General features: G+C 41.9%; 1 protein-coding gene and 1 long non-coding RNA gene across 5 annotated transcripts in view; one reads left to right on the top strand and one right to left on the bottom strand.

The window, feature by feature from the left end:
* The window catches only part of HECW2 (HECT, C2 and WW domain containing E3 ubiquitin protein ligase 2), a 290,360-nt gene that overhangs the window by 15,700 nt on the left and 248,663 nt on the right, over positions 1-25,997 (bottom strand). For 2 of the 3 annotated variants that reach the window (XM_067548983.1, XM_067548982.1), the window contains 8 exons: positions 22,232-22,352; positions 20,609-20,722; positions 7,577-7,729; positions 5,327-5,425; positions 3,067-3,196; positions 2,493-2,639; positions 1,642-1,756; positions 609-694 (listed from right to left, as the gene is read on the bottom strand). In XM_067548983.1, the coding sequence (XP_067405084.1) occupies positions 609-694; positions 1,642-1,756; positions 2,493-2,639; positions 3,067-3,196; positions 5,327-5,425; positions 7,577-7,729; positions 20,609-20,722; positions 22,232-22,352 (965 nt within the window). Of the gene's footprint in view, positions 1-608; positions 695-1,641; positions 1,757-2,492; positions 2,640-3,066; positions 3,197-5,326; positions 5,426-7,576; positions 7,730-20,608; positions 20,723-22,231; positions 22,353-25,997 lie in introns of those variants that run through there. The other variant, XM_067548985.1, reaches the window with a different exon arrangement.
* On the top strand, positions 16,235-21,447 carry LOC137153529 (uncharacterized). 2 transcript variants are annotated; one of them, XR_010919826.1, is made up of 2 exons: positions 16,235-16,554; positions 20,653-21,447. It is a non-coding gene; the product is annotated as an uncharacterized lncRNA (long non-coding RNA). The 2 variants fall into 2 exon arrangements; XR_010919827.1 differs by lacking the exon at positions 16,235-16,554 and adding an exon at positions 19,396-19,819.

The raw sequence follows: 25,997 nt of genomic DNA, 5'->3' as shown, positions 1-25,997 counted from the left end.
TGAAAAACCCACATGCATTAAAATTCCTCTACTTCAGTGTTGTTGAGTTCATCAGGTAAGTGAATTGAGCAGGCTGACCTACTGTGTGAAGCAGTATTTCTATTTATTTGTTCCTAATTCCCTGGCTATCAACTTAGTGAAGAACTCTTGTTTTCATGTTAGGAATGAAAGTGGAATAATGGGGGACTGGATCCGTTTTCAATATCATTTTCATAATTTTGAACACCTCAGCCAAGTCCTCTCTCTAACTCTGCCTCTGAATAATCTTCAAAGGTAAACACTATCATGCTTCTTTCCCCTTCTTTGGTTCAATACAAATCTTGAGGATTTTTTTATCAAATAATAACCACCACCACCACCACCAGCCAACTCTCATACTGGTATTGGAAACCTTCTACCAAGTGGACTTTTTTTTTAGTTAGATCTGACATTTCAATTACTTACAGTAAGCATCTACAGGGAGACTGCTCAGTTACTATAGCTGAGGGCTATTCCCCTGTCCTGATATCACACATTATCTGAAGGTTTCATTATCCTAAACTGATGACGTCTAACATTTAATGTGAAATGGTGATATATGTTTTTAAACAAATCTACTCATCTCTCACCTGTAACAGCCTTAGTCGTTGTTCATTGTTGAATCTTTCTACAGCAGCCCAGAACCACCGAATTACAATGTGATTGTCATGGTAACCTGTTAGAACAACAACAAAAAGACACATTACCTTTGGCTCTTTTAATTTTAAGTGCTACAGAAGTGTGGGAGAGAACACATGAAATATCAATCACTAATGGCCTTACCCTAGCTCGATCTTGGTTACAGTATTAGCCTTCATACTTATAATCAAATATCAGCAAAAGACAGCAAGTGAGACAAAACCAGGGCTTTTATCAGGGTCATTGCACCTGGTTCCAAATTAAAGGCAGACATTCAGTTTCCCTTTTGCAAACACTTCAAACATTAGCAAGTCACTCATCTGAGTTGCCAAGGGGTTTTCTACAGTTGTTTTTTAAAGTTGTTCATCATGATGCCAGAAGTAACTGCATGCAACTCCACTTAAAACAGTTGCCATCTCTCATTATTCTTAATGGAACTGAAGCCAGACTGCATCCGGTTAGGATCATTACCATTTCCAGAAAGTCTTTGCAAATGGAAGCGAGGCAGTCCTTACTAAAGATGGATGCCTTATCACTCTCTTTATGCAGCCCAAGCATGAGAAAAATCAGAGAACAGTTGAATGTGAGAGCAGGGAGAAAGACTGAGGGTAATGGGGATATGAGAGGGGTTTGGAGTTAGATACAACATGAATCTTTTAGCAGCTGCTGTAAATGAACTCTGAGTACACCTTTATGTCAAAGATTTGCCTGCTCACTTTCAGATGACATCAGCGTTTCTTTAGATTCAAAATAAGAACATACTGTTGCAGTTTTGGATTTCACTCCTTTTATCAACTAAAATGTCTGCTTCTAATTCAAAAGCTAACCAGGAAAACAAAGATATTCCAAAATTAGTTTAAAATGGGCTTCCACCCTTATTAAATTGACATCTCATAGAAAAGTTTAGCAGAATCTTAGAAAACGGGCACTTCCAGATTCACTCATGCGGTATCAGAGCTACTTTGAGATAAAAATCAACGTCACCTCCTCTGTACTCTGTGTTGTTTCTCCAATCACTTAAGTCAATTTCTGCCGTGCCAGCAATAACCAGTTCCAATTCTCTTGCATCAAATACAGACACCAGCCTAGCGTCAACAACCTATGAAATGAAACAAAATACATAGAAACATGCCCTCATTGTTTCTATTATTTTTGTTTCCTACTAAATAGACTCCCCAATTACTAATGCTGTATCATTTTTCAAGTAATGTTCTGGCTTGTTCAATGAATGGGGAGGTTTAAGGTTAAAACTTTTTTCAGAAGATGCAAATATGTGGGCTATTCTTCCACTGTCTTTTATACTGTAGTTACATTCAGTTTTATTAGAAGATCATAGTATTTGGAAGAAATATTTAGAAAATAATACAGAAATACTTCAAAGGTTATAGGGAGTCAACATATTCAAGTTCCTGTTCAAGTGTGGAAAATGTAGAAGGAAAACATCTCGCAATACACTCAACCAATTATGTAATGCTGGACATGGAGTAAAAAATTCCTTCCTAAGTCCAAATCTTAAGGCCCATAGAAGAACTAGGTTGTCATTATCTAAGTTTGCATGCTGCTAATGCAAATAGTGGTAATAATGTTTTCCCTCTCTTTAGAACATAGCCATGTTATTTGACTGAATGACCTCCAACAAGTGACCTCCACATATAAAAAGACATTTGATTATTATGAAATACAATAGTTAGGCCTACTGTAGGATATACATAACTCTCACTCTTGATTTTACCTGTGTCTTCTAAATACTGTGTGGTTGGGTGTATTAGAAATGCATGTATAGAAAAAGCTAGATAATACATATATGGGAATTAGAGATGAGTAGGATTTCTTACCTCGTAGAAACCACGAACTAGACTTTCTGTTTGCTGCACAACCCCCCTCTCAATTCTCCATTTCACCATTCTCTCTATGTATTCTTTCTTGTTCTTCTCCGTGACTGGGATGTTGGCACCCCCTGGTTTCAATTCCCGTTCAGTGATCTTAGAGGAAAACCACCACCAAAATAGTATAAAGACAAAAAGGATATATTTATGAACTCAAGCTTTTTGTTAAATATGTAGCACTAATTCCCCAATAGCATTAGCCAAGCACAGACTGGTTTAACAGATTGGTGTACATAAACTCAGACAGATGACATGAAACTGAAATCCCTGTTTTGACCAAATCATATCAAGTACAAAGTAAGAACAAGCAGCTTCAAAATAAAAGATACAAACCATCTTCTGCATTCTTTAGGTATTGCATTGGTAGGTAATGAATAGTAAACTATAAGTATTTTAATTGTTCATACCAACCAAGTTTGTATTAAAATCAGCTGGGAATGACAACATTTTTCAGCCCAAAGAAACTGTTACCTAACAACAGAATATAAAGAGGAAAGGAAAGGAAAGTAGCAATCTTGCACACCTGCCCAAAAACTTCTTCATTTACAGTGAATGTGAGATCTAGGATATCATGTATATCGTTGTCTTTCATCCACTGCAAACTCTGGTGGAACTCCTCATCAAGGTATTCCAAGTCACTCAGGTCACAGAGTCTAACATAAACAAGAAGAAAATATACAAATATAGCTGACAGCAGTAGTGTGTGCTCATTAACAGAGCTCAGACAGGACAGCTCTACAAAACAAACTGAGAATAAAGGGAACTCAGAGAAATCAATAGAACAAAGAACAGTAGTTACTGGATTCCTTTGTGCTGACGTTCTGAAGTCAAGTTAGTAGAAACTATTCTGAATCTCTGTGTATTTGCCTAGCAACGGTAACAGCAACTACTTGCATAACTCTCATCTCTTTTTTGTTAAACTACAAAATTCTAAATTTCCATTTTAAAAGATCTTTTCCTTGTAAATTTCACTTTATTTCGAATTCTAGCCATTTGAAATATGGTTCAATGACCAATACCCTTATTTTGATCATGGATTACAAAAAATGCTATTAATAATTCTTGTAATACTTAAGTGAAAAGATCCATCAATATGGGATATGTAATTTACCTCAAAAGAAACAGGACATTTTTATTAGAAGTAACGGCCATCCTCCCTATTGCAGAGGTTTTTAATCTGCCACCTCTTGCTCCTTCCACTTTTCAGTGATGCCAGCCTTGGTGCATTTTGCCATAAAGCCCTTAAACATGGTATGCCCTTCCAAATTTGGTTTGTGAGCCAACTGCCCTCTCCTCATTCAAGCACCTCCTTACGACTCGCGTCTTCCATGATCCCCACAAGAAGTCAGTCAATAATCATTATTATTGTAATGGGGCCAGATTCCATCAGCCTTATTCACGTGGAGTAGAATCTTACCCTATGCACAGCCTTACATTTTCAATAGGACCACTCAGAGTGAGCTGCTATTTAACCAGAGGAATTTATCCTTGTGCCCACTCTAGGGCTGGTGCAGGCACATAGGGGAGATGGCTTGCATCTTCTCTTACTAGAAGCTGCTGGGAGCTGTCTTGAGCAGAGGGTTACCTTAACTTGCATCCTGCAGCAATGGCCCTTAGCAGCAGTGCAGAATGGCTGGGACAACATTCCCCTTGCTGACCTGGGACTGCCCTGTGCATCAGTGCCTCCTGCAGAGATGTATGCAAAGCTGGTTCAGACACCTTCTGTGGAGTTGCAGACCCAGGAGGGACTGCATTCACAGGGGTATCCATAAAGATGCTTTGTAGTCTCTTTCTGTTGGCCAGGTCATAAGGTGATCATGAGTCACGCCCACTGCTTGTGAGAGTGGCAGAATGTGCCCTATAGCTATTTAAAATAATTCTAGCAAGCCACCATGACCAACAGATAACTAACTAAGTAACCACATGATATTACTACTGGAGCCCTTGTCTTTCTCACCTTCCCCACACCCATACTGTTTATTTAGCCTCCTTCCCAACTCCCGTCACATCACCTCTAACATTGGACTCCTTGGGATAGAGACCGTGTCTATTTAAAAAATAAATTCTCAAAAGCACCTACTACAGTTTTAGTTGATGTAAAATTAAACTTGTAGTATTTGCACAGCACTATAAATGTGCATGGTGCTTTTCAGATAAATGTAAATCATCCTTCCAAAATTCTCAGATGTGGCTTCTGATTCTGAGCTCATTTTTTGGATTCCTAATCTTGAGATACATTAGGTCTAATTTTCAGACATATGAGCAACTGTAGTTCTTATTGGCTTTAGCTGAGCTGTGGAGATGCAGTACTTTTGAAAATCAGACCCAGGGAATCTCAAGTTAGGCACCCCAAAATGGAGGCAGCCAAAAATCAAAGACTCCTTTTGAAAATGCCGATCTTAAAGTCTAAATGAAGGCGTGATTCATATCCTGTCCTATGAGTCATTAAAGACAAATGAACAAGCACTCTATTAATATCTGTTGTTTCACTGCAGGATTTGAAGAGTACGGTTTTATAGAAGAAACAGCTAATGTAACTAGTTGATAGAAATCACAAGGTTTTGATATTGATCAGAAACATCATCTTCTAAGTTATCAAGTAACTCACTAGTTCCATAAACGGGCCTTAATTTAGGCAAGTATACATTAAAATAAATCTTGGATTAAAACTAAATGACCAAATTACATTGGCCTACCTTCTTGAAGTCAAGAACTTGGCATTTATCCCTAGTCAAAAACTGCATTTTCCATGAGAATAAAAGAGTCAGAACATTTTTACTCACATTCTGAGGAGGGCTTTATAAAAGGGCCGTGTAAAGAAGGCATCTAACAAATACTGATGTATCAGAGCAAGACCAAGGATTCGACCACTGAACCTGAACCTGAAAGACAAATGAAATGAGTTATAACCAGTACCCACAGACTTTCTACTTTGTGTGCTGCTAAGTCCTTTACATAAGTACTAAGTTTAACACATATTTAAATCAGATAGCTATAACTGTATTGTGGTAGCTTGTTTCTTTTTAGCTTCTCAGTAGAATGTAGTGAAAAAAATCTGCAAGGTGTGGAAAGTACCTGGGTTTTAAAGCTGAAGTTGCCACTTTTCAGTTATTGAAATCTAAACTGAACTCATCCTAACTCTACCGAACTATGTCCTTTATTCAAACCATGGCTTCCCAACATGATTGCTGTTTTCTGCCCCCGTCTCCTCACTCACCCCTTCTGAGCACTGTGAGACTAACTCTGGTAGGTGATTCTAGGTATCCTTTTCCACCTTGTGGGTGACTCTATACTCTCTCTCATGACTGGCGGATATTGGACTCCATAAAACCTTTCATGTGTGTTGGCTGGAAAATATCAACCTCACCATTCCATTTCTCCCCAAAAAGTACCAATGTGATTTAAACCCCCTTCTACATTCGTTGCAGTTGGAAGATTAGAAATCAGAAATGTGGCAACCTTGTTTGCTATACTAGGGCCTTTACATAGATTCTATTAGACTCTAATGGCATAATTCTGCTTTTGGAAATAATGGTTCATGTTGAAAAATTCATTAAAAAAAATAAAAAAATAAAAAAAAAACAGGCAATGCCCTCCTGGTATATCTGAAACCAGACTCAAGCCTAATGCTCTCTCTGAAAGCAAATCAAGTTTCTAGACTTTCTGGTAGGCCATACCCTCAGGACTACTTTACTTGGGAAAAATAAAGGCTTTGTTTTGCCTGGCCCTATGCAGGTGTGCAAGATGGGGAGAAGGTACACAGAGTATCCTCCCTCTGTGCACAGGGATTATGCACAGCTGTGTTCCTTGCACTCTCCCCAATGCAAAGACAATGCAAGTCTAGTGCTGCTGCCAGCACTAGTCTCCCCAAAAACAATGGGGTCATGCCCCACTCAGTGGCCAGCTAACTAGCCCCACATAGTTGAGGATGGGGAGGAGAGGGCCATGCACAGTCCTGTAGCTTGTTCTGCCAGACTTTCATGCTTTTCAGATGCAACATATAGAGTTTGTTATTGCTGAACTTCTTTATCCAATCTTTTATCGGAGTCCAACAGGTACATTGCTTCAGTTGATGTGCAGTGCAGCCAGCCAGCCCGCACTAAATGAATGGCATAACCTCTCAACTATGCTTCATTGCAATGGTCCTCCATCATTTGAGCCCTAATTTGCCTTTGTCCTACACAGACTTGCAGCTGTCACTCCATTACTATAATTTTAATACTTTAGAGCCAGATTCTCAGATGGTGTAAATGGCATAGATCCACTGACTTCGCTGAAGATGCATTGTTTTATACCAGCTTAGAATTTGGCCCTTCATCATGAAATTGAAATTATGTATACATATATAAAAAGAGATACATTTTATAGATATATACTGCACATCATCTCAGGTTTTTTTCCTCTTCTGTTTTTCAGATTCCTCATAGTACATCCTTCTCACATATTTTAAAGGCTACTATCAGACATATGGACCTTGATTAAGAGCTTCTCTATCAATCAATTACCATTTTTTCCATAGCAAAAAACAAGAAGAGATATCTCCATAGATTTTCCTCCACCAGATGTGGACTGCCTTACTGGAAACAATCTATATTCATAGAGAAATCCCAAACAAACAACACACAATAAAAGCTGATTGAAATCTCTCAATCACAGCGCTGACTACAAGCCAGTGTTTAATATAAACTGCTTTTCATGCACAAAGGACTGACAGTGCTTTGGTGAAGCAAATGTTTGCTCTTGTACAAGAAGTGTGGAGTTTCATGTTGTGAGCCAAACCCACAATACATATGTTCCAAATCTCATCTTTGCTGACTTTGTGAGAAACAAGAATATCTGTTAAAACCAACTACATACACACACACACACACACACACACACAAAAAGAAAAACAAAATGAGGAAAGTCTAAAGAAATGCAATTATTTTACTGTTGGTTAAAAAGATCAAACACTGTGTTATATGTCTGAACAAATATGAGCTGATTCTCCACAAGTGGAAACAGAAAAAGTAAGATTAAAAATTAATTCTTACCACTCATGGTGATTGTCTACAAAAGCAGACATGGGACTTATTTGTACTGTGTAGGTATCATTGGCCGAATATTCAAATAAACCATAATATGGATTGAAGAGCTCTCTGGACACCAGGAAAAAAAACTCTCTTGAAGGTCCACTGTAATCCAACCTTTAAAAAAATTCAAGTTAATTTATTACAGAAGGTTTATTTGATACAAAATACTTGTTATAAGAACACAAGAACAGCCATATCGGGTCAGACCAATGGCCCATGTAGCCCAGTATCCTGTCTTCTGACAGTGGCCAATACCAGGTACTTCAGAAGGAACGAACAGAACAAGCAATCACCGAGTGATCCATGCCCTGTCGTCCACACACAGCTTCTGGCAATCAGAGACTAGGGACATCCAGAGCATGGGGTTGCATCCCTGACCATCTTGGCTAATAACCATTGATGGACCTATCTTCTATAAAGCTACGGTTTTTTAACCACTGCATAAGTTTTTCTAAGACTCCTATCAATGTGGTATTTAAAGCCTTGATTCTGTAAGATGCGTCATGTGGGTGGACACTTATGCCCGCATGGATCCCTAACTGAGGTGGAGTAGTTTGTAGGATTGGGGCCTAAGTGACACACAGCCTTCATTGAAGACCCTTGCTTAGTCTATATTGGTCTCTTGGGAATAACTTTAATCACTGGTATCAAATCGAGTCATTCTGGAGAAGGGAAAGGGAAAGCAGAAATCCCTTCCTATACAGGGTACACAATAAAAGAGCCTACACATATATGCACCTGACAAATCAAGGACAGAAATGAAAAACAATCATATTATATCCTTGCAGATTGGAAGCAATATGACAATTCGAGGAGTTATATTCTCCCTTCGAAATAAAATCTCAAATTACTTTAATGCTTCATCTTTCTTGGACTCTCTCTCTCCTTTCAGAACCTTCACCCTATCAAAGGAGTTAGTTTTTTATTAAGAAGCTGAGGGTTATTTAGATTCTTTGTTTATTAGAAACTACAATCTTAAATTAGTAGAACCTGAAGGCAATGCATTCTCCAAGTGACATGTAATTGCATTCACATTGGGAAGATAGACAGCCTCATTGCTGAAATAGTATTGAGAAAAATCATTGTTTTGCCACTCCTCCCAGAGTCACAATTGAAGTGAGTTAAGTGTAGGACTAAAATCTCTATAGATATGGAGAATGGAAATGGAGAATGGGGGGAGGGAGGGGGATTCCCATTGGGAACAAAAATTATTATAGCCCTCAACAAGAGAAATAAAGCACCTCTATAGCCTCAAGATTTCAGACATTGACCTTCTTTAGTCTTAGTACCAGAATAATGTACACAAAAAAAGGCAGAGACTAAATCTGAAAGGACAATCTGTACCTATTAAGATGATTATCCAATGCACAGTTAATATACAACATCTAATGTATAGAATGAGACATGCTTTGCACCATATATATGTGGGGCTTTTTCTCCTCTCATATTTTGATTTAAAATATCTATCTAAAATATAAAATGTACATATCCTTGGTTCTGCGTATCGTTATCCATTTTAAAGTATACAATAATAAATTAATGTTTAGCAGTATAATTCTATGCCTTAGCCACATAAACCAACCTCCCCACCAAAAAGGGTTTATATTAAATTATATAATATTCCACCCATCTCCAAAAATGCTGGCCATTCTATTCCCTTGGCCAGAAGCCTGAGCAAATAGATCTGTTTTTTCAATGTACTCAGAAGATCAAACAATTTGGTTTATTTTAGACCAAGATGGGGACTGGATTCCAAAGATGAGAGTCCCCCGTCTCCCCTCCCAACAATGCCCTGCCAGCAGCTCCTTCTTATTCAAACTGAAGGAACGTCACTGCTAACTGCAAATGTAGGGCATAAGGAAACAGTCTCTGAAACAGGCAGTTCTATGGACTGGCCATTTAGGGACTTATGTGTCAAAATTAGCATCTTAATATCCTGGAAAACAAACCAAAAAGCAGCTTGCACAAATCCTGAGCACCAGTGTAATATGTTCACAGTCCAAAACTCTGTTTAGTAAGCATGCTACAATGTTACTGCGCCAGCTTCGGTTTCTGATTGGATTTAAGGTGTAACCCCACGTTGCAGAGTGCATTGCAATAGTCTAAACTCAAGATGCCAAAGGCAAAAATGATAATATTGAGAGGCCCATATAAGAAAGAAAAGATCACAACCATCTGGTGCGGAAGAAAATCATCTTGATTGCTGATTGATGCTTGGTTATTAAACATCAGTTTCACGTCTAACCATCTGAGTGAGAAAAGGCAGACTATGCCCTCAGTCACAGGAGCAGATGTAATCTCTACCATATAATCAGTTTGCCTTCTCCCACCTATTAACATCCTGTCAGTCTTTTTTGGCAATGAGCCTCAGCCAAACAGCCTCTTATCCATGCCCCAATCTCCACCAGACAAAAGGCAAAACACCCCATTTGTTTCAGCTGATGAAATCAGATGGTCTTGTGGTTAAGGCCCTATACTGAGACTGAGGAGATATAGGTGCAGTTCTTAGCTGTGACATAGATTTCCTGTGTAATGTGGGGCAAGTCATTTAGCTCCAGATCTCCATCTGTAGAAGATGAATACTTTCCACCTCACAGAAGGGTTTATAAAGATGAAGTCTTCGAAGTTTACTTCACCAAATATACTATGATGTTGGAGGCCATGTAAGTACCTACAGAGATACAGAGCTGGGTGACATCAGCATGTTGAAGACAGTGTAACCAAGGTTTTTTCACTAACCCTCCCAATAGCCTCAGATACTCATTAAATAAGAGGTGTGGCAAAATAGAATCCTATAGTATTTCACAGGAGAACGCCCTCTCACGCACTAATGGTGCAAAACTACACTCAGGGATTGACAAAAAGTAATGCACCACTTTTCCTTAGCATCTCTATTTCTTCCAGGGTTCAATGAACATCAACACTGCTGTACCAACAAGAGTTATTAAAGGTAGCTAACAGATCTAATAATATCAACCTGGGCACCCAATCAATCACTAGGAGATTTCATCCACCAAAGCAGTCCCCATACTATGCCCAAGCCTGCAACCAGATTGTCAAGAAAATCTGAGGGATCTCGATACCGTAAGAGTTTTCTTATGATGTTCTTTTGAGTAATCTTACCCAGAAATCAAAGATGAGATAAAGAACAATAATTAGCAACAATGGTTTCTTGAGTAATGGATGTACAAATGCTTACTTAAAGCAGGAAAAGCACTCCACCCTCCGTAACTGAAACGCTCAGTCTCCACCAACAATTGGCCCAACTCTTCCCCACTGGCTATCACCAAACAATGAGGACATGGGTATAGAGTTGTTTGTGGTGGTGTTGTAGCTGTGTGTGGCTCTGGGGATATCAGAGAGACAAGGTGAGTACAAAGCACTTTGTGGCATAAAGTTCCCCCAGTACCTCTGCCATTATCTTAGTGAGTGACACTGGCTGAAACCCAAGCACAGAAGGCTCAGTCCCCTTCAACCTACAGCCCTAACCTCACAGATGCCACCAGTTCAGTATGAACCTGGGCAATTTTGTCCACCAAGTAATGTAACTTTTCCTCACAATGGGAGGAACACAATACGGTTAGTGAGTAATGACAGCTCAAACTAATTGCGCTGTTCGGCACCCACAAAAATCCCACTAATCAAGATGATGCAGATGCTATGGTGGAGGCAGAGGCTCTTCTTTGCCTCCTACACACCCATGGCATAAGAATGCAAAAAATCTATGGCACAATGTACGGCACAGTACAAGTCTTCTGCCACTAGCACTCAGCTGGTATTCTCTAAAACATCAGTTGTTACCTGCCCTCTATAAACCACAGTGTGACCTGTGGAGATGAAGTTGGGAAGAAAAGGTCTAGCTGTATTTTAAAGAAACCTTATTGAGGGCACAGGAACAAACCATCCCAATGTGCAGAAAGAATAGCAAATATGGTAGGCGTCCAACTTGGCTTAACAAAGTCGTCTTTCGTGAACTTAAACACAAAAAAGAAGCTTACAAGAAGTGGAAGTTTGGTCAGATGACTAGGGAGGATTATAAAAATACTGCTCAAACATGCAGGAATGAAATCAGGAAGGCTAAAGCACAATTAGAGTTGCAGCTAGCAAGGGACATGAAGGGGAACAAGAAGGGTTTCTACAGGTATGTTACCAACAAGAGGAAGATTAGGGAAAGTGTGGGCCCCTTACAGAATGGGGGAGGCAACCTAGTGACAGAAGATATGGAGAAGGCTGAGGTACTCAATGCCTTTTTTGCCTCTGTCTTCACAGACAAGGTCAGCTCCCAGACTACTGCACTGGGCGGCACAGAATGGGAAGGAGGTGAACATCCCGCAGTGCTAAAGGAACAGGTCCAAGACTATTTGGAAAGATTGGACATACACAAGTCCATGGGGCCAGATGAAATGCACCCGAGCTTGCTGAGCGAGTTGGCTGATGTAATTTCAGAAGCATTGCTATTATCTTTGAAAGCTCGTGGCAATTGGGGGAGGTCCCTGATGACTGGAAAAAAGCAAATATAGTGCCCATCTTCAAGAAAGGGAGGAAAGAGGATCCGGGGAACTACAGACCGGTCAGCCTCACCTCAATCCCTAGAAAAATCATGGAGCAGGTCCTCAAGGAATCCATTTTAAGGCACTTGGAAGAGAGGAAGGTGATCAGGAACAGTCAACACGGATTCACCAAGGGAAAGTCATGCCTGACCAATCTGATTGCTTTCTATGAAGAGGTGACTGGCTCTGTGGATGTGGGGAAAACGGTGGACGTGATATACCTTGACTTTGGCAAAGCTTTTGATACAGTCTCTCACAGTATTCTTATCAGCAAGTTAAGGAAGTATGGGTTGGATGAATGGACTATAAAATGGATAGAGAACTGGCTAGAGCATAGGGCTCAACGAGTAGTGATCAGTGGCTCCATGTCTAGCTGACAGCCGGTCTCAAGTGGAGTGCCCCAGGGGTTGGTCCTGGGGCCGGTTTTGTTCAACATCTTCATCAATGATCTGGAGGATGGGTAGATTGCACCCTCAGCAAGTTTGCAGATGACACTAAGCTGGGGGGAGTGGTAGATACCCTGGAAGATAGGGATAGGATACAGAAGGACCTAAACAAACTGGAGGACTGGGCCAAAAGAAATCTGATGAGGTTCAACAAGGACAAGTGCAGAGTCCTCCACTTAGGACGGAAGAATCCGATGCACAGCTACAGACTGGGGACTGACTAGCTAGGCAGCAGTTCTGCAGAAAAGGACCTGGGGGTAACAGTGGATAAGAAGCTGGATATGAGTCAGCAGTGTGCCCTGGTTGCCCAGAAGGCTAACAGCATATTGGGCTGCCTTAGTAGGAGCATTGCCAGCAGATCACAGGAAGTGATCGTTCCTCCCTATTCGGCATTGGTGAGGCCGCATTTGGAGTATTGTGTCCAGTTTTGGGCCCCCCACTACAACAAGGATGTGGAGAAGTTAGAGCGAGTCCGGCGGAGGGCAACAAAAATGATTAGGGGGCTGGAGCACAAAACTAGGCTTGTTCAGTGTACAGAAGAGAAGAATGAGGGGGGATTTGATACCAGCCTTTAAATACCTGAAAGGGGGTTCCAGGGAGGATGGAGCTAGGCTGTTCTCAGTGGTGGCAGATGACAGAACAAGGAGCAACGGTCTCAAGTTGCGGCGGGGGGGGGTCTAGGTTGGACATTAGGAAAAAGTTTTTCACTAGGAGGGTGGGGAAGCACTGGAATGGGTTACCTAGGGAGGTGGTGGAATCTCCATCTTTAGAGGCTTTTAAGCTGCGGCTTGACAAAACCCTCGCTGGGATTATTTAGCTGAGGTTAGTCCTGCTCTGAGCAGGGGGTTGGACTAGATGACCTCCTGAGGTCCCTTCCAACTCTATGATTCTAAGTTGAGAATCAAGCTATGAGTGCTTTGTCTGAAGGAAAAATATTCTCCCTCAGTCCTTTGGAAGCATTTAGATTTCATTAATATCTTAGAGTGAAGTATCAAAGCAGCTCTCTCACCTTGACTGGAGAGATGTGCCCATCCTCAAACTGCAAAAGGAAATGATAGTTCCATGTGATGGGCAAATTTCCAATTGCTCAATCTTTAATCGCAGCCCAAACAACAGATCAAGAAAATGGTCAGCTATAAGAGTTGAGCTTTTAAACTTCTGAGATATTCCCATGGCAGTCATAGTAGCCATGAAATCCTGAGAGAAAATATAACTTTTGTGCTTTATCTAAATCCAGCTATTTCATACAGCTGCTTTTATACATAGTTAATATGACTCACATCAGATGGATCATTCATTACATTCCTGTTCTGTCAGTCAGGTCTGTCCCACACTAAAGAGTTGGCATAAGAATGAAAAAACTCCATACAGTAGGCACAAAGCCACACAACAGCTGCAACTGGAGGCATTTGGGTATTCAAACACAGAAGTACTATGGTTGGCAGCATGTTTCAATTCTCTTGAGAAGCAGTGTTAGGCATTTTAAACTACCGCCCTCTCATGCAAGGCAGCTGTTTGACACACAGAACAGACGGCAACAGCAGGACCTTTTGGTAAGTTAGATGCTGGTTATTCATCAGTGGTAAATAAGCATTCGTAGTATAAATGCAAAGGACAGCCATAGAGTAAGAAAACATAACAAATTATTTTACTTTATACCATCTCTAGACTAAATAGTTCTTTGGATTTGGATGAGATTCTCAACTGTGCTTTAACAGGAGCTAGGAGCTCTAAGGTAACTTTAAGCCATCTTTGCACCCTCCCAGTCCTGGGCTGTTCAGAGGGCTGGAGAGTCTGTCATTTAGACAGTCCCGATGCCAACCTATGGACCACAGTGCTGCTCAGAGCCTTCACAGTGATGTACGCTGCAGTCCTGCCCTGGCACACCCCCTGCACCAGGACTTGCAATAGGTCTTTGAGAGTCAGCCTCCACAGTGCCTGCACCAGAGGAATCCATCCCAGCTGCCACTGGAGCTTTTATGGCCCACTTATACCACTCCAGCCTTTTTACCTGACTTAAAGGGGCTGGAGCAGGGGGTGAGAATATCACTACATGACTTATGGCATCTAAAAACATCAGCACATTGATTCTTCTGTCATCTGAGAAGGCCCAAGACATGGGCTTTCAAACACATATAATCAACCATTAAATAAAAATTATATATAGTAATAAGTAATTGTATTTAAAGACGTCTAAGGTAGACAGATCATACTGTTGATTGTGCTAGTGACAGTAAATCCAGGCCCCAAAACTATTCCTTTTTAAACTCTCCCTTTCTTAACAATGCCAAGTATTCAAAAAATCACCAGTCTGGACCCAAAATCATGTTTGGCTTGAAAATCATGAAATGTAGAAAAACAAATACATTTGGGATTCATTTTATTTGCCTCGAGATTTTGATCCTTTTCTGCAACCATGGGGGCTAGAAACCTACTTTTTAAAGAGTAGTAGTAATAATAGTAAAGTAAGATGGAGGTTCTCATATAATCACATGGTTCCAGGAACTGGGGCTTTAAGAAAAACCATAAAATATTGTGTGATATGATAAAATTGCCTGAATGGCAACAGTGGGGTTTAAATTACCCCATGTGCTAATGCAAACAAGTAGAGTTAATCAAAACGTTTTCATATACATTCAGTGACGATTACATTACCCATTTCTTTAGGACTTATACTTACAGCATTACAAATTGATGAGGAACAGAAACTTACAACCAAGCTCCTGCCCAATTATGACAAACAATAGTTTAGCCTGCATTTAAAAAAAAAGAAAAAAGAAGAAGTGGGATGGGAGGATATGCGTCTTTTAATATTTCGCCTATTACTTTCCCTTTCACCACAGATACATCCTCCTACGTCCAACCAAATGAGCAGTTCTGCACAGTGCACATCCTTGCACCGTCTATGCTGAAAGACTTGTTTGCACACACCCTCTCACCATTCAAAACTGGATCAAATGATTGTATAAAACTGAGACTAAATATCTTGCATTCAAAATAGTTAATGTCATTTTGATTTGATGTTAATCATAAGTAACTCATTCTTTTCTTCAAAGAAAGGTATCTTGTACAGAGGTGGCCACCAGGGGAAAAAGGAAAGGTGTGTGCGACATGTTATCCTCATCCATCATTCATCTTATTATTTTGTGTTTAGAAAAGCAAAAGCCTAACATGGACTGATGGAACAAGACAGTCTACCTGACCTTAGTTTTATTTTCTTACTGTATTTTTTCAGATCTTCCCTTCCCCTTGTCCCATCTTTCCTCTCTCTCTTCTGTATGTTCTGCAATCATTTTATATATAGATTTTTAATTTGGGTGAAGCTACTAGTAGTGGGGGAAAAAAAAGCTGATAAGAGCTCTGTCAAAACACCGTAATAAGGCGCTGTGGCCTTCCTCGGAGCCTGGGCCCGAAGAAGGGCCCCAATGCCCCTGCTGGACGGATCAGGACACTGCAGGCCACAGACCCTGGGAGCAGAGGGGCCGGGCCAGGACAGGAAGGGGAAGTAGAAAAGCCTGGCCTAGCAGCTCAGTTGGGGGAAGCTGCTGCCAGAGAAGGACATGCAGAGTCTGCACTCTGGGCCTGACCCAGACCCCGTGGCTGTGCAGTGCAAGCCCTCCAAGGTCCTCCAAGTGCAAGACCAGAGGCTTAAGGGCCTGCCAGGGCTGCCGGGCCCTAATGACTGGGAAGAGCTACCAGAGGCTGCTGACTCAGAGGAAACCCCCGAGGCCAGCCACTACCTAGAGGAGCTGCCTGTCACCTAGGACCCACTGGAGCTGCCTGAGACCTGTGTGCTGGAGAACCCACCGGGACCCTGTGACCTGGAGGAGCTGCCATCCACTGACAGCCCCAAGGATTTCCCAGACCCGCTGCCAGCAAGGGACTCGTGGGACTCCTTCTAGCCGTCTACCTCGGAGAACCGGAGGAAGACCCCCGACTCCAGGTACCTGGGTTTAGGGTGGGAGGAAGTAGCCCAGGGGCAGTCAGCTGCAGTTTGGCTGAGCTTGTGGTCGCATTAGTGTCAGCATTTTCCAGCTGGAGCCCCGCTGACCCAGTGGCAGAGCCCCTTGCCACTGGTAGGAACCTGGGCTGGGACGCAGTGGAATCGGTGGGCCTGTGTCTTCCTTTCTCCTTTCCTAGCCACCCCAGGGAAGTTTGTCTCCTCTGGGCCTACTGCCGCAGAGAATACCAAGCAGTGTGTTACAGACTCATCGCCAGCCCCTCCACCCCACCTGGGGGCCAGGTGCTACAGACTACTCGCCAGCCCCACCCTGCCTGGGGGCCGGGGGCTAAAAGCTCTTCCCATCCCCGCCTCACCTGGGAGCCAGGGGCTAAAGGCTCTTGCAACCCCCTAACTTTCCCCTTGGAGCAAGGCACTGTGGCCTTCCTCGGAGCCTGGGCCCGAGGAAGGCCCCCAACTGCTAGGCAGATTTGCCAGCTTACATGTAGTGAAGAATGCAGACAACCTTCACCCCTTGATGAAAGGGGGCTGCACATTAGGACAACGCATCGGCAACTCGAATCCAGAATCGGAAGGAGAAAATGGAGTTTCAGAGGTTTATGAAGTGGTGGACTGAACAGCAACAGCAGCAGCAGGCGGCCCAGCTACAGCAACAGCTGCTACAAATGCTGGAGGCGCAACTGTAACAGTCAATCCCTGAACTGGGGGCCCAGCAGCAGGAGCAACAGTATGTGCAGCAACTGGGTACCTTGCTTCCAGGTCCATCTGGTCTGGTTGACACCCGTGGCCGATCCCGTGAACAGAAGTATGCGACGATAGAGAAAGAGGTGCTGGCCATAAAACGGGCACTGGAGGTGCTGCGATATTACCTCCTTGGCAGCCCCTTCATGGTCATCACGGACCATGCGCCCCTACGCTGGCTACAGCAAATGAAAGAAACCAACACCCGAGTGATGCGCTGGTACCTCACCTTGCAACCCTTCACATTTCCCATTCAACACCGGGCAGGAAAGGACCATGCCAAAACGGATGCCTTGTCGCATTTAGGGGAAGGGGCACAGGCCAGCTCCATAGACCAGGGGCTGGACGTGAAGTGGGGGGGAGTGTAGCAAAGCACTGTGGCCTTCCTCAGAGCCTGGGCCTGAAGAAGGGCCCCAACACCTCTGCTCGACGGATCAGGACACTGCAGGCCACAGACCCCAGGAGCACAGCGGTGGGGCCAGGACAGGGAAGGGAAGTAGAAAAGGCTGGCCTAGTAGCTCAGTCAGGGGGAAGCTTCCTTCCCCGCGGCTGCAGTCTGGGCCTGACCTAGGCCCCGCGGCTGTGCAGCGCAAGCCCTCTGCTGACCAGAGCCTAAAGGGCTTGCCAGGGCTGCCAGGCCCTAGTGACTGGGAAGAGCTACTGGAGGCTGCTGAGTGGGAGAGACCCCCCCCAAGGCCAGCCACAACCTAGAGGAGCTGCCAGTCGCCTGCGGGCCAGGGCTAAAGGCTCTTGCCAGCTCCGCCCCACCTGGGGTCCAGGGGCTAAAGGCTCTTGCAATCTGCTAACTTTCCTCTTGGAGCAAGACGCTGTGGCCTTTCTTGGAGCCTGGGCCTGAGGAAGGGCCGCACCGCCCCTACTGAGTGGATTCGCCAGCTTGCACACCTTAATCCTGTACTGCTGCAGTCCTGCCATTCCAGTTCTGGGTTTTTCTTGGATCAAGAATACCTATCAACCTGAATTGTGCCAGACAGTACAGTGATATTATTTATGTGAACAAGCCCATACTTGCAGCTAGAGTGAGACCACCACATTTTACTTGAAAAGTTTAAGTAGGTCATATTAAAACTAAGCCGTTAAGAAGGAACTTTAAATACACTACAGAGTTTAGAACCTTTAAAAGGGGCATTTATCTAATCTTGTACAAGCTGCTTTTATTACACCACAGCTGTGAAAAGCATTCTAGAAACTTGATGCCAAACCACATGGTACTAACAACCAATAGTATTAAGGACTGGTTCAGGACACATTTTGCAGCAGTTCCCCTAAAGACAGTGCAAAATTTCTGAAATACCAGTGAATGAAATTCAGTATATATTTACAAGCATTACAGGTTTTATCATGTTGATAAAAGTTCAGACATCAACTGCAGCTGAGAGTTGCAAGGTATTGGCACATGCAGATGGACTGATGAACAACTAGTCTATTTCAAGCATGTTTCCAATAATTGTGTGTGCAAATCAGGTGTGAAAATGCAAGTTAATGTCAAGTTAATCAGACCTCTGGGGCAAATCCTCATGCCAGCACCCGGTCCTAGCAGCTCAGCAAGGCAGAGGTCAGGTGGTGGTGTGGCTGTGGTACCTAATTCCTCTTATTAGCTTCTTAAACGTCCCCGCCACAATGTGAAGAATAAAGTGGCAGATCCTCTGGATATGCTCTTCCACAACCTATCCTCTGCTCTGCCCCTAACCCCAGCTACCTTCTGAGTACTGTCATGCCAGGAGCTGCTGCTGTGCAGAGCTTGCTGTTGGGCACTGGGTTTGCATTCCCCTCTGCAATTGAACTGCACTGGATTATACTGCCAGGATTCCCTGTGCAGTGGCAAAGATGAAGTAAGATTTGTCCCTGTGACAGGATGAGATCCCTACACTAGCCCTGAAAGAGCGGAGTTGGGCCAAGTGGGCCCACTCAGCTATTTAGTTGCAAACGGGAGCTTTCAGTTGGAGGGAGCTAATTAGAGTGAGGCTCACCTGTGCAGGGACAGGGAGGGCTGGTATAAAGCCAAATACCTGGCTGCAGAGAAGGAAGTTGCTGTTGGTGGGAAAGGCTGCAGGGAGATAGGCTGCAGTCCATCCCTCAATGGAGGAAATTGGAAGCTGGCAAACCCAGAGTGGGGGGAGAAGCCAGGCAGGAAGTAGCCCAGGGAAACAACAGCTAGAAGTAGGACTGTACAGGGACTGAGGCTGCTTAGTATAGGGTGCCTGGGCTGGAACTCATATAGAGGGCGGGTCTGGGTTCCCCTACCAGCCACTTGAAAATGGCAAGAACATAAGAGATGCCAGTCTGTCTAAAACGACTTTGATTTCCCCGTAAGGAGAGGACTTTAGTGACCTACCCAGAGGGCCAAATCGTGAAGAGGATGCTGCAGTTCCTGACACAGAGAGGGGCTGCAGACTGGATGGAGAAAGAGAGACTAACCGTGTGCAGATGGGGGGCGTTGGCCTTCAGCTAATCCCCAGAGTGACCAGGAAGTGGTGCTGGACCAGCGGTGAGTAGTGCAGCCCATAACAATCCCTTTGTGTCTACTGAAATAGTACATTATAAAAGGCTCATGGAGAGGGGGAGGAAGAGAAAGATTAATTTGGGTAAAGGTGCTCTGATCAAATTTTTAACCTGGCCTCATAATGAAAATCTCACAAATGCTACAACACATTAGCATTAACTAAGCCACAGGCTACACATTTGCTGCATGGTTGTGGAATATTACAAACACTTGTTTATTAACAAATAGCAACAGACTAGTTGACTCTGAAAGTTTTATTTGTGACAAAGGACCTGACCCTGAAAGGTGGCCAAGGCTCTTAAGTCCCACTGACTTAAATGGGAGTTGATGGTATACAGCACTTTGAAGGACTGGCCTTTTAGTCAACACTGTATTTAACCACACCCATCAAAATATCTCTTCTCCTGTAGCATGCATTAGGAAAACAATATCAGCACTGGTAGAAGTGAAAGGAATAGGGACAACATGAGAACTAGGTTTGGGTTTGTTTGCTTCCTTAGTGAGACACTGAAATATATATAGGTTAAATCAGAAATTAAATATAAACAGATGTGTTTTTTTTTAAATAGCAAAGATGCATGACCAAAAGCAACAAAATGAATTATTTGGCTTTGTGAAATGTGAATAGCTGTAGGTTCTAGACTTATGTATGTAGCATTTCCTGACCACAATCCTTCTTCTTTATGCTCTAGACCGCAACAGTATGGTGAAATACCCAAGGACAGCTGCAAACATAGTTGATTGTGTTCATGCCCACTTCCCTGTTCTACTCACCCTTCCTCTCCAACAAACGTGACATAGAGTTTATTTCTCTGCAGGTCTTTTCTTGAGTAACCCATAATCTGATTGAAGGCATCTTCCAGCAAGTGGTCTCTCCTGATGATTAATCTGCACAGCAAGATCATTTTAAACACAGTAATTCAGAAAGATGAACTGCAGATAAAAACATCCACTTACACTGAATAGAAACTGTGTGCAGGATATAAGATACAAACAATATTTCATCACAGCTTTATACAACCATTTGATCCAGATTTAGCAGCCAATATCTGTCAGCCTATGTGCTTCTTGGATATACTTTAGAATTCAATAAAATGTCTCCCTCATAAAGAAGAAGTGTTTTAAATTTTTCAGGTCCAGTTCTCATTTACACTGTCTGCTTTGCACCATTCTGGCAGAGTGTAGGAGACTTGAAAGGGGTATTTAAACCCACTCTAAAAGCCCTTTACAGTGCCAGGGCTGTATAAAGTGGCCTCATTGTAATGGAGAATCTGGCTCCTCAACTAAATCAACATAGTGCAAGGCAAAAGGTAAAATTTGGTGAAAGGTGTTGGATTGACAGCTCTGGAGTCTAAAATTCTGTATTTATGCACAGAACAGGTACAGATGGACAGCAAGTGATGCCAATGGGAATGGCAAATGGTCATCAGATCAGAATTTGGTACTAAATGAAAAAATGTAATGCCCTGATTACTGGAAAATTTGTAGAAGGGGGAAAAAACATCAAGGGTCCGGAATAACGAGCAAATTAATCCTACACAGAACTGAACATTTATGTCTCTGGCCAAAATATGTTTTATTTTGATACAAATAAAGAACTTCAATTAAATGTTGTTTCAAAGGTGTTTGAACTTTTGTTCCCAGAGTGTATTCACTGAATAGAATTGTGATTTTTCACTCGCAGTTACAAATAATATACTGCTGCAGCCATTTTGATACTACAAACAGGAATAATTAGTAACACATGGTCATTCTGTGGCCTGCTGCAGGAGGTTGCTCCAGGAAGGGGCTGCCCACTGACAAGTATGTAACCATGTGATTAGATATTCTATACTAATGCAAATTCATAAAGGACGCAGAGTTAGAATGGCATGAAGCTTTCATTTTGGCACTCCCACATTTACCAGAAACTATGTTAAAGTGTCAAATTCTTTGGAATGTAATAATGTTTAACTATGCAAGTTCTGTTCAATAACAACTATCTACACAGATAAAGATGGATAATACGAAAATATATTTATTTTTGTGTATGGGCAAAACACAAGAAAATAGTTATTTCAACCTTGCCCACTGTGATTGCTGTAATGGGAGTGGATCAAATGCTCTGTTTCTTTGTGTGCTGCTCTTCAAAGCTCTTTCTGCCACTGAAGTAGCATTAATGTGCATATGAAGATACTACAATAGGAGATAACATGGGGAAGAGATGCTTTGAATATGCCCTCTGCTGTAAGTGAGATGGCTTTGAGTGCCTTAAAACAGACTTCGCATTTAATTCAATAAGTGCAAGAGTCAACCATGCTACCAAGAGGATTCCCAGAGGAAAGTGGTTCTTACACTTGCAAGGCAAAAAGTTCAGCCTGTGAGATAAACCCAATTTGAGAAGATGCTTCTACATACTTTAATTTCCCTGGCCCTTGTCCATATCCTTTAGTCTCCAGCTTCCTGTAGAAGTTCCTCAGCTTGGCTTCAAAATCTCTTTTATAAGGAGCTGGAGCCCTGGCATTAGCACGCTGAGTACCTGGAGCAAACAACAAGCACAAGATGAACTGCAACTATGTAAAGCATCGCTGGTCGTCCTGAAAAGAAAAGTAAAGCATCCCATTCCAGGTCTTTCTGACCAAAAGCACGGGACATGGTTGGTTTCTTTTAAAATCCTAGTTTATGAACTGATAAGAGATCCGTGTATCCACATCTACTCTGTGGTGGGAATGAGCCTACCGTGGGTTTAGATGTTTTTGATTGTTGTTTGCTTTTATTTCCAATGGCTTCAAGGTGGCTTTGAAGCCATCAAAAAAAAAAAAAAACCCACAACTCCAAAACAAAACTGGAGATGACCCAACTTCTGTTTGGCATATATGCATTTTATGAATATCTGTGTTTAACCACTAAAATGATGCATGGTCATAAAAAAAGTTATTCACTGTCAAGAAGAAAAACAGATTGCAGTGAGCTAAATTAGAATGCCCTATGCGTAGAATACACCTTTCATTGCACGGAGTTTCTCAGCTTGCTGAGGAGAGGATACTGTGAAAAAGTTTACTTGGGTAAGTACAACAAAGGAGAAAAATACTGGAAGAGAAGAAAGATTGAAGAGTTTTCTCTTCATTCAAATGCCTGGATCAAGTTAATTGCTGTAGTCAGTTTCTTTCAAACATGACTCAAAAAGGTGGATGTATTTTTGGTGATGTAAGTTTAAGGAACAGTTCTTTAAAGATTGGCATATAGATATCTGCCTAAAAATTGCACATCCACCCACAGTTGTAGGCACAGTTATTGCAAATTGGGTAAATAAAACCACTGATACTAATGTGACATGGAGTGGGGGGACTTATCCCATATCCCTCCCAATTCAGTTGTCTAGCCAGTTGTCCCTTTTTGTGTTTAGTCCAATCTAGTTTTAAACATCTTAGGCAATGAACTTCCACTACTTCCCTCAAGAGACTATTCCACAGCCCAAAAGATTTTATTGCAATTTTCAGCACACATTTTGTCTTTTAAATTTCATTCTCATATCCCTACTTACTTATATCTTTTGTATAACTTTAAATAATTCCTCTCCCACTTTGGGGTCTAGATCATTTAAATATACATAATTTAAAAAATATCTGGGAGGTTGACATTTCCAATGGCCAACAAAAAGGTTAGGCTTCTAACCACCCATTTGTGAGTAATCTGATGTGCACATGCAATTGCATGCACAAATATGGATGCAAATGTGCATTCCATGCATGTTCAAGTAGGACTCTACTTGTTAAATATTTGGCTTTAAAGCTATTTGTAAGTAAAATATCAGCCAGTTCAGTATATCACTTTTCTTTTCTCTCCCTATATAAAATTAACCCAGTGCAGGGGGTTTCATTAGTATGGAAACAATGGGCCTAGCCTTCAGGGGAAGAAGAGGAGCAGGCACTTTGCTTGGATTCTAAATGGAAGGGTGTATGCTCACAGACTCTAAACAAGTAATCTGGGGATGAGGAAGCAGCTTGCTTAGCCATCAGAGACTTCTTCTACTGCTGGAAGAAGCTGTATACTCAATCTCTGGGCAGATATGGGAGAGGCAGAGGAAGTAGTGTCTCATATCAGTCAACAATGAATGCCATTCATGGGTCCCTAAAGAATCCCATGAGTTCCCCTGCCACCAGAAGGATGGTGGCCTACGTGGTGGTGGTGGGTGTGAGAGGAATTCAAGCCTATAAAGAGAGTTTATCAGAAAGTTGTTTTTGTAGTCCTTCCCTCAGCCACTCAACCCATCAGAATTAATAATCTATGCCCCATTCTTAGAAACCAGGCAGAACATGTGTATCTTGAAAGTCAAAACACTGAGCTTTGTGGGAGAATATGGCAGGAGATCTTCAGAGTTACAGGAGAGACGTGTAGGACGTCTTTGGATAGCTAAATCATAGACATCAATTGAACCTGCTGTAGTCGTTCATATTTTAATGGGTATTGCAAGTGCTTCCTACTGGACATTTCTGCAGCTGAATACTTTAAAATATGTACCCATTTAAATATTTAGACAGTCCATTAATTGATGTCTTCCCACCATTTGTTTATGTGGAGGTTATTTTGATGTGGGTGAAGAAGGTACAATTATGAGTTCACCAAAGAATGTGACAAACCATCTTTCATCGGTATTGTGGTAACAGCCCCCAAAGGAAACTTTTGCTAACAGATATATCATGGTAAATAAAACTGCTAACATATTACTTCATGGTTCAAAAATTACCACTAAATTATTCTGTCAGCACATGACAAACGCTCACTGCAAATCAGCTGCAAATGCCAAGAAATTCCTGGGCAATTTTAGCAATTACTTCCACCTTGTGAACAAAAACATTAGGAAAAGGGCTACAAAAATACAAATAATATGGGTAATCATGCTTGAGTCTCAAACAGATTATATTCTCCAAAAGAGATACACAGAGTGATTTCTTGGCTCTTTGTGCTATTTAATGGAAGAGAACAGCAGCTGAAGATCAGTAACTAAGATTACTGACTTGATCCCTATTATAACTGTATCCTCTGCATTCAGAAATCTTCTTTTAATTTGATACCACCCCATTTTAGGATACATGGATATTAATCCATTCCTATAAATTTAAACATCACATTCACAGTTAAGCCAATAAGTTCAGCCTGATTAGCGTCACTGCAAGAAATTCAAAAGAATTTTAAAAGATCGCCTCCTTGTTGTACACAGCAGCCAGTCTGATAGAACAAAACACACCCAGCCCCAGTAGAAATGATGACCTGTTAGTAAGATTTCTCATTGAGAAGTCAGAGGGCTCCATACACAAAAACAAATGACTGATAGGTCCACTAAATGCATTTTCTATTTACTGTATCTTTTTGTGTTTCTTAGAACAGAGATTGCAATTGTAAGGAAAATGAAACTAAAGTCTTCACATTTCAATATTTAGGTCTCAATTCAGCAAAGCATTTGTGTTTAGTGCTTTGCTGGAGAGGGATGAAAATAATTATGTGTTTCATCCTAAACATATGTGATACATACTTTGCTGAATCAGGGCCTTCACCAGGGTGTTTTGGAGGACACACTGCAGAAATGAGAACTGTTTGGATAGAGCCCTTTTTGATCATAAAAAGACTACCAAATTTACAGCAGGAATAAGATATGTATGTGGATGTTCATTTTTTCTTTCTTCTTGACAAATAACAAGAAATAGTTTATACACAAACAATAGTTGCCACACATGTAGGCAACAATAGCAACACTAGCTATGGACATACATTTTACTGCTATTACGATCAGAGTAGTTATCAAAACAGTAATGAAGATCTCAGAGCAAACTGCTGCCTTGCCCAGCACAGGTGCAATGTATGATATGGAGGGAAGAAGAGGGATGTAGGAGCAGCCTCTATGCAGCTACTGCCCTTTTGCCAAAGCTTATCATCATACAGGTAAACTCGAATTATCCAAATTCTGAGGATATATCCAAAACTTTGGATAAACAAAATACACAATTAATATTAAATACAAACAACACAGGGATAATTGGAATTTAGCTGTACAGACACAGATACAAATGTAGCCTGTCATGCTACACAGCCCTAAGGTGGGAGTGACAAATTAAGATGGGGGCATGAGCAGAGTTCGGTGTGCCTGCTAGTTGCCAGCAGCAGACATTTTTGAGAGCATATGCAA

Source organism: Emydura macquarii, unplaced genomic scaffold (genome assembly GCF_026122565.2).
Source record: "Emydura macquarii macquarii isolate MOO-44397 ecotype Brisbane River unplaced genomic scaffold, CSIRO-AGI_Emac_v2 contig_1253, whole genome shotgun sequence".
Classification (NCBI taxonomy): domain Eukaryota; kingdom Metazoa; phylum Chordata; order Testudines; family Chelidae; genus Emydura; species Emydura macquarii.
Note: the sequence above shows the minus strand (reverse complement) of the source record. Positions and strands in the feature narration are given on the sequence as shown.